Below are 9,121 nucleotides of genomic sequence, written 5' to 3' on the forward strand. Positions count from 1 at the left end.
GGGTAGTTCCGGTAACAACTCTCATAGAAGAAATATTCCCTTTTGCCGTCAATGCAAGAGGAATCACTCAGGGGCACGTAAGGCGACAGATAGAGGTTGTTATACTTGTGAAAAGCCGGGGCACACTAGTCGGGAGTGCCGGTCAAAGCCCCAAAAGCCCGTTTATTGTTTCAAATGTTTTGAAGAGGGCCACATGAGAAACTCGTGTCCTAAATTGACCGAGGAGGAAATACTTGAGGAAAGGAGGAAAGAAGCGGAAAGGAAGAATGCTCAAGCTCACGGAAATCCACGTGGAAGATCTTTTCAACTCACGGTGGAACAAGCAAGAAATACGGATGACATTGTCACAGGTACATTTCTTGTATATAATGTTCCTATGCGTATTCTTTTTGATTCGGGGGCAAATAGATCATTTGTTGCCACTAGGGTAATTCATGTTAGTCCCGTGCCTATGCGTATTCTCTTTTATAGGCAGTTCCGGAAGAAGGAACTAGGATTGTTGATTTGAAAGTGTTGATTTAGAGCTTGAAGTGGTTGAAGTAAAGATTTGCAAGATTTGAAGGTATTTAGGTCATTCATGGATGAATGACAAGCTTTTGGGTTTAGAGGCTTAGTTATCCCTCTCCTTTTGGCTCTTGGTACATTTTGGTTGATGGTCATATTTTGTTATATTATGTAAAAGATCAGGTGTAAAGCTTTTTAGAAAAGATGTAAAGTTGCACTTTGGGCGAAAATTGCGTCAAAATGGGTAACATGACCCGTTTACTTGTAGAAACTTAGTTTGTATAAATGGATGGTATGGAGACTTTTGGAAATGTAGTGTTAGTTGATTTATGTCAAAACTAAGTTGCTAATAAGTTGTCGGAAGCTCGGTTTTGAGAAAAAGGGGTCGGAAGTTGTTCAATGTGTCAAAAGTACGAAACCTGAAGAGGACGGCCTTTGTGCAGAGGACGGCTCTTGCGGACGGCCTCTGCAGGACACAAGAGTCGTGCTCCTCTGTAATTTTTACACTTTTTTTACCGAGGCTTCGTTTGATCTTTTCGGGTCCTGAAACTCGCATCGTAGTCTATTAACATCATTTTAAGAACATTCCAAGTGTCTTTTCTTGAATTGGAACATTTTGATTTTTTTTGCGAAAATTGGCCGTATTTTTCCAAGTATAATTTAACTAATTTGCGTTTCTTTTCTTTTATGTTCATACTTTTGGGACTAAATTGAGTCGAGGCGTTTCAATCACCCTCTATGACCTATCATACTATGACCTATCACACCCACCAGCTACCCTTTATGAATATACTTAAGGGCGAAACCCTTTCCGAATCATAATTTTCGTTCAACTTACACATGTGTAAGTTATGTGTAAGTATCAAAAAGAAAACAAAAATTAAAAATTCGTCAAAACTATATCCAATTGCAATCCTAATGAAAGAGGACGAAATTTTAAGACTACCCATACTTTTTGTTTCATTTAACGGTTTACGGTTTATGAGATAAAATATTTTGAATGATTTGGATGAATTTTCTTATATAACTGAAGAGAGAGAAAGGTGGGGAAAATATATGTTCCAGAATTGTTTTCGCGTTTCTTTTTTATTTGAGAGTTCTCAAAAGTTTATGATATATTATAGATTTTTCGTAGTTGTTTTAAATATGTGTTTGCGGTCATTTTGGTTGTTTAAGTTTAAACTGTTGAAATTAAATTAACGCAATCTTTATATATAATAAAGAAGGATTGTTTTTTAAAATATTTTTAGAAACAATTATGATGTGGCATGTATACAAATTTTTTTAAAATGTTTTTATTTTATTTATGATGTCATATCTAATTAATAAAATTTTAAAGATAAATAGCCAATTAAATATTTTCAAAATGTTTTATTTTATTTATGAGTTTACAAATTTATTCTTTCATTAGAAAACAAAATAAATACCTTTTTATATAATATCATAAATGTCTTTTTATGTTTTATTAATGCAATAGGTACTAAAATATATAATTATTGTGTTAATCAATTTAATATCTTCAAACTGAGTTATAATATATCAATAACAAAAGTTATATACATTTTTTAAGATTTTTATTGCTTTTAAAATTTTATTAAAAATGTCCGGGTTAAAACCGGAGTGATTAACTAATCATTAAAGAAAAATAAGGTTGATTTTTACATTATTAAATTACATACGATATAATCTACCTATACTTCAAAATAAAGTAAATCTCTTGTTTTTTCTTTAAAATTTTTAGCTTTTGAATTATGTTCTTACTCTAATAACTATTATTATCTATTAATCCATTGAATTTTTTAAAATACTCTTATCCCCTAACCTACCTTGATCTCACACACACACAACAAAAAGCACAAATATCCTCTACAGTCTTCCTCATCACACACTCACCCACGCATCTGCCCTCTTCACTCAGCCAACGACATATCATTTAACTGCCACTTTTTAGAGATGTCGCCATAACGCGCGGTTACCCTTCTATTACAACATAAAAAGAAGAAAATATTTTTTTTTAAATTTATTTTCACTCACGGTCAGATAAATCTAATATCTAATATATAACAATATTATCTTATAAAGCATTTTGCCCTTTTTTCAAATCTCAATTAAGTAATCGAACGACCTAAATTACCCTTCTTCCTTATTCACTAATTTAAACATCATCTACCTAATATACCTATAATACTCTAAAATCTTAACCATTCATTTTTTTTTCTCACCTCAAATCTTAACCACTCATTTTTTTTCCATCTCCTTCATAAATCATTTTATTCCTCTAATTCATTCAAAATTTTTTATCTCAAAAATCGTATATCGATAAATTATAAAAATTATATGGATGTTCTTAAAATTTCATACTCTTTCATTAGAGACATCATTCGATATACTTTCGACAAATTTTTAAATCCAATAACAAGACTATACAATTAAAATATTTGACTATCATGTTATATAACTTAGATTTATCACCCCTAGCATTATCCAGCAATATCTCTCGTTTAATAGTGTATCACACCAATGGCTTTGAATAATTGAGATTCCCCTTCCATTCCACTCATCACAAAAAAACAAATTTACTCCTATCAAAATATCAAAAAAATCCAGAGAGGCCACAAGCCAACCACACGCCACTCACATCCAACAGATCTCATCCCTCCACGTGTCACATAATCCAACGGTTCACAACCCACACTCACTCTATATATCTTCTTCATAATCTTCCCCTTTTATCACTCACTCACTCCACACTTCAAAACCCTTTTCTTCATTTTCTTCCACTTTAATTTAATTTTTATAATTATTATAAAAAATATATAATAATGCTTCTCAGAGTTCCACCCACTGTTTCTCTCTTGACCGGAGCTACAACCGCCGATGAGAAGCTGAACCGGCCGTCGTTCTCGCCGGTTTCTTACACTCCGACGCCGTCGCCGGTGGTATGTACGGCGGTGAAAGGTGGGTCATCTAACCACCGGCCGCTTTCTGGGGTTGTTTTTGAACCATTTGAAGAAGTGAAAAAAGAGCTTAATCTTGTTCCTTCAGCTCCTCAACATTCTCTTGCTAGACAAAAATATGCTGATGATTCTGAAGCTTCCATTAATGAACAAATTAAGTGAGTTTCTATATTTTATTTTAATTCAAGCTTTTAATTATTCTTTAATTTATTTTAATATATATTTTGTGTAGTAATTAGTGTATGTGTGTAGATTGATTGATTTATTTTTATATTATAGTGTCAAAGATTAGAAATTGAGGCTTAAAATAGTTGAAATTATGGGTAAAGTTAAAATTCCCACCAAGTGTTTGATATAAGTCCTAGCAGAACTTTAAATGAAAAAATTAGAGTATGTTTGGCACAGACTTTACACGAGTGTATGGAGGCTTGACTCTATATTTTTTATAAGCTCTAGCTAACAAACTTTGTTTGGGGCCCACAAATTATAAGAACTTTTGGAGAAAATAACCAACTAATCAATAAGCTATTTGAAATTGGTTTGAAAAATAGTGAGCTTAAGAAAAGGTAAATGATATAAATACCCTTTAATAATTGTACTTGTTGGAGTTTTATTTGTTGTCTTATATTTACAAAGAAAAGTAATCTGTACACTTGCTTTTAGCCGTACACCACCAAACACGCTTCATAGTATTGTACATTACAACACTCTGAAACACATTTATTTGTGTACGGCTAAAAAAGAGGTTGGTGGTGTACGGATCATCAGCCACTTACAAACTCCAGCTGGCTACTAGAGTTGTTTTGTCTTCCAAACATAACCAGGATCTAGTTATACATACTTTTTGACCCTGTCTAAGCCAAAGTAATTGTTAACCAGACTAAAAGTAACTGCTTAGAAAAGTGTAAAATTTACACCATAATTTCTACCAACATTGTAGTTTTACCATTTATCATTTGTATAATGCTTGTTTGGTTTTTGTGATACTAGTTTATCTTAAGGATAATATGGCAAACTTGGCCATTTGTGTATGTCCTTCATATTTTTGGACGAACAAAATTAATATGATGGAAAATTATGTTGGGACGGAGGGAGTAGTTATCAATGAAGTAAAAAAGGGTTGTTCGGTTTATTTAAGAATTTTCTATTGATTTAATTGGGATGAAAAGTTATGTACGTTTGTGCTTGCATCTGATGATTTTCAATTTTTGATTTTCTTTCAGTGTTGAGTACAATGTTTCATATGTGTACCATGCTATGTATGCATATTTCGACAGGGACAATGTTGCTCTCAAGGGCTTAGCCAAGTAAGTTACTACTTACTACTACTACCATCTTATATTTGCTATATGATACATAATGACGCTGATGATGAAATGAACTTGGTTTAACTTCGTTTATTTATTTATGCATAAATTTATAGGTTCTTTAAGGAGTCAAGTGAAGAAGAAAGGGAGCATGCTGAGAAGTTCATGGAGTATCAGGTGTTTGATAACTTATCAGCAATTTGTAGCTTTCATTTTCCGTATATTTAAAATTTTTACATTGATACTTCATTACTTCCTGCGATGTTGATCAAAAGTGATGAATTATTTTATTTCAGAACAAACGAGGTGGGAAGGTGAAGTTGCAATCTATTATCATGCCATTGTCTGAATTTGATCATGAAGAGAAGGGAGATGCATTGTATGGTAAGTTTGGTAAATCATTTTTTGTGCGTCAGTGAAATTCGCTTGATCAACTGCTTTTGTGAATTTATGTTATGGTTAGACAGCCGGTAACCTTATTTTATTGCTTTTGGTCCCAGCTATGGAGCTTGCATTGTCGTTGGAGAAGTTGACAAATGAGAAACTGTTGAACCTTCATGAGGTGCGACATACTTATTGCTTTTATTTGTTTATTGAGAATGTTGCTTAGGTTTTAAATTAACCTTATCACCAACTAGATTCAACTTTCTGATATGCAAAATTGTAATGGAAACAGGTAGCCAACAGGAACAATGATGTGCACTTAGCTGATTTTGTAGAAAGCGAGTTTCTTGGTGAACAGGTGAGAATATCAAATATGACTTGAAGTTTTTGCATTTATCCGGTTTTGTATTGTTGGTTAATAGTGATACTCAAATCTGTTTTTTTCCTGTAATAAAAGGTTGAAGCCATCAAGAAGATATCTGAGTATGTTGCTCAGCTAAGAAGAGTTGGCAAAGGACATGGTAAAAATCTCAAAAACTCATGGTTTAAAGTCTCTTATATCAATGTTGAGTTTGTTTTAATATTAAAAGTCATCTATTGTGGTTCAATGGAATGAATTAGGAGATACACAGTGCATTAAAAATTATACCACATTTTGTCTCAGTGTTGGCTGACTTCACTGCTGTTTAGCTAATGTCAAAGACCATAAACCCAACCTACTTATGAATAACTACGTGATTCCATCTCACCACCTAGATAGGAATGATACATGTAATCTTTGGAGTGCTTGGCATTTTGATCTAATGTAATCTGACTATCTGTTGTAACCTCTATCATAGTTACTAAAAATGGCAACTTAATTCAAATTTCAGGTGTCTGGCACTTCAATCAGATGCTCTTGAATTAAGGTGGTGGTGCTTGATGGAGGAATCTGTGATGTAGCTTCTACTGTTACTGTCCTTTCTGGAAGATGTGTTCTAGTTTAATAGGAATAGAGATAGTGTGTTTCTAATAACTCTTTTGTGACTTATTATGCTAGTCGTCTGCTATCTATTTATTACCTACTATATGAGGGATGCAAAAACTTGTCGGCTTACATTGTGCCTTTGTTTTTCATATTATGAAATAGGCCCGGGACTCATTTTCTGGTGTTTACTTGGTTGTTTATTGTAATGTTATATGCTAATCAGGGGAGAAAAACCAATATCCATAACTCATTTTATCATATGGCACACCACTTGTGACACCCCCTTTGCCTGAAGTAATGACTAATGAGCTAGTGTAATACTTCAAATCATAACTACCTAATGCAACAATGGTTTAAAGGATTTTTTTTTCACATATGGACATATGGTTAATACCTTTATATCACTAAATTACTATTACATTACATGACAACTTAGTAAAATATTTGAAAGTTCTTGCCAATAAGGTGAGACATGAGGGTTTTTTCTAGCATTTAACCGGTTTTCAGTGAGACTTCCACCGCCAGTCATGCCCTCGGATTGACTATGCTGGTGACATGGTCGATCTCTACCGGATAATAAAGAGGTAATGCCGCTAAGTCCAATCACCATTGCTGTTAAAAAAAAATTGTAAGAAAAATTGATATAAAGATGAACTGAAATTGATCTCAGAAGGAAGCTACTATAATAGAATGAAGAAAACTATCCGAAAAAAATATTAAACTCATTGATGAAACTAGTAGGTCAATAACATTATATGTAGAACCGGTGTACCCGACTACCCGAGTACCTGACCTCAGGGAAAGCTACTCTGGCAAGCAAAAGGCCTACTTTGCCAAACCCAGCCTTTGGCCTAGTGTTAAACTTCTACTGCCACAGCAGCATACCAAGAGAAAGTCTGAAGGCCGGGTCCAGCTTTCCCAAACCCGGTCTTAGCCGTTTCACCAGTCACCCCTGCAACCGCAACCGGCAGAGTCAAGAATGGACATAGCTCAGGTTTCCCATAGCCAGGTATACCTATTTTCAAATGAACTTGTTGACCCGCCTGGTTCTACAAATGGGTTTCAAAAACACCCTTGGTTTCCAAAAGATTCGTGTTAAATTTCAGAGCATCTGTTCGACCAAGGGACCTAAGATTACAAAGTACAGGACATTGTTAACTACTTGAAGACATGGGCAGTAATAAGTTGCTGGGGATCTGTACATGAATTTTGCAGACTAAATGGATGCTAGATCATAGTGCATCTAATACAATACAATACAAATCGTAATACAGAAGTTGGTCTTTTCATCTTTCTACGACAAACAGATGACCTTTTTTTTCATTCTTTTGTGCCACTGTTACAAACTTGAATTGTTAGATTTCCGATGGATGGAAATATGTAATGCAAGAGATAGAAATCGAGCAGGCAACAAGATTGATCTTTCAGAACTTGAATGGTTAGGAAACCATTCCTTGTAGACATTACATCAAGTACTTGGAAGGCCTTATGTTGAAACTAGGATCTGTTTATTTCAACAAGCATCCCAAAAACCAATTCCACAATTCATAATTATAGATTATATATAAACCAAACCATTTATAAACCAATTAGCCCTAAAAATCTAACGTGAAAACCATCATTCACCAAAATACTAAACACACAATCCAAACACAAAATTAACAAAGCTTTCAATTAGATTCAACAAAGAAACACTAATATACTAATCTAATTAACTAATTTCTACAACCAGATAGCCATAAAATGAGTTCATCAACAGAAACCAAAAACTCATAGAAACAATTCTAAGCTCTTTCGCCACGGATCCTACGAGCAAGCTGCATATCTTTAGGCATGATAGTGACTCTCTTAGCATGAATTGCACACAGATTTGTATCTTCAAAAAGTCCGACAAGATACGCCTCGGAAGCTTCCTGAAGAGCGGCAACAGCAGAGCTCTGGAACCGAAGATCGGTTTTGAAATCCTGAGCGATTTCCCTAACAAGTCTCTGAAACGGAAGCTTCCTGATTAAAAGCTCGGTGCTCTTTTGGTACTTTCTAATTTCACGGAGAGCGACGGTTCCAGGTCTGAATCTGTGTGGCTTCTTGACTCCGCCGGTTGCCGGTGCGGACTTCCTGGCGGCCTTTGTTGCCAGCTGCTTCCTTGGTGCCTTTCCTCCTGTCGATTTACGAGCGGTTTGTTTTGTTCTTGCCATTTTTGATTTGATTAAAAAACGAGAGAGATAGAGATAGGGGGAATTTATGAAATTTTCAAAGATTTGTAAATAAGTGATTTGAGAAGGCGGTTGTTTGGGGTTTTAAATAGAATTTTTCAGGGGGAGGGAAATTGGAATTTTTTGGAGGTTGAAATGTTGAATGTGTGTTTGTTCATATTCTTGTAAACCGTTGGATTATCATTATATGGTCGATCAGGATTATAATGTGATGCGGATTGAAATCCGGGTGACATCTTTTACACCAATGGTTAGCTTTCAATTTATTTATTTATTCTAACATGTACTTAATTAATAATCCCATATCTTTCAAAATAAAAATATATATTATACTTTAAACTAGTAAAAATCGGCATGCGGTTCAACTTTCCCATTGAAACAATGCATTATTTTACTATAATTTCGTGCCTAATTAAAAATAATTATTTCATTGATAAGTTTGTTTCTGTTAGATAGTGTATACGTCATAACACAGAATTATACTACCGCTTACATATGAGCTTACGGAGTCCCACACAATCATCATTTAGATACCCGGATATATGTATATTGTATACATATATGTAGAATCACCAAATATAATAAATAAATATATAATCAAAGATTTGATATCTATTTTTTTATTTGATATCTTAGATATGATTCCATAAGATCATGATATCTAGAATGAAGATTTGCTAAATCTTGATAGATTTGCAACTTGCATTGCCTAGCCGAGCTCCTATATAAAATGAGTGTTGTAAGTCTTATAACATACACATATAATTCTCTTTAGTATCTCATGTTTGC

General features: G+C 34.0%; 2 protein-coding genes across 2 annotated transcripts; one reads left to right on the plus strand and one right to left on the minus strand.

Moving 5' to 3' along the window:
• Positions 1 to 3,237: 3,237 nt before the first annotated feature.
• On the plus strand, positions 3,238 to 6,307 carry LOC122580820 (ferritin-3, chloroplastic-like). Its single transcript, XM_043752981.1, has 8 exons — positions 3,238 to 3,619; positions 4,685 to 4,768; positions 4,885 to 4,945; positions 5,065 to 5,152; positions 5,269 to 5,330; positions 5,445 to 5,510; positions 5,610 to 5,673; positions 6,025 to 6,307. The coding sequence occupies exons 1-8, from the start codon at positions 3,327 to 3,329 to the stop codon at positions 6,057 to 6,059; spliced, it is 753 nt and encodes a 250-aa protein (XP_043608916.1). The 5' UTR covers positions 3,238 to 3,326; the 3' UTR covers positions 6,060 to 6,307.
• Positions 6,308 to 7,768: 1,461 nt separating this feature from the next.
• Positions 7,769 to 8,383, minus strand: LOC122599804 (histone H3.2). The gene has a single exon (XM_043772393.1). It carries the CDS (start codon positions 8,312 to 8,314, stop codon positions 7,904 to 7,906), a length of 411 nt encoding a protein of 136 aa, XP_043628328.1. The 5' UTR covers positions 8,315 to 8,383; the 3' UTR covers positions 7,769 to 7,903.
• Positions 8,384 to 9,121: the final 738 nt, after the last annotated feature.

Source organism: Erigeron canadensis, chromosome 1, assembly GCF_010389155.1.
Source record: "Erigeron canadensis isolate Cc75 chromosome 1, C_canadensis_v1, whole genome shotgun sequence".
NCBI lineage: Eukaryota > Viridiplantae > Streptophyta > Magnoliopsida > Asterales > Asteraceae > Erigeron > Erigeron canadensis.

Bases quoted from the DNA above. Each gene is read 5' to 3' on its own strand.
- LOC122599804 (XM_043772393.1), bottom strand. From the start codon at position 8,314: ATGGCAAGAACAAAACAAACCGCTCGTAAATCGACAGGAGGAAAGGCA.
- LOC122580820 (XM_043752981.1), top strand. From the start codon at position 3,327: ATGCTTCTCAGAGTTCCACCCACTGTTTCTCTCTTGACCGGAGCTACA. The intron at 5,511-5,609 runs GTGAGAATATCA...CTGTAATAAAAG, and splicing joins GCGAGTTTCTTGGTGAACAG to GTTGAAGCCATCAAGAAGAT. The intron at 5,674-6,024 runs GTAAAAATCTCA...TTCAAATTTCAG, and splicing joins AAGAGTTGGCAAAGGACATG to GTGTCTGGCACTTCAATCAG.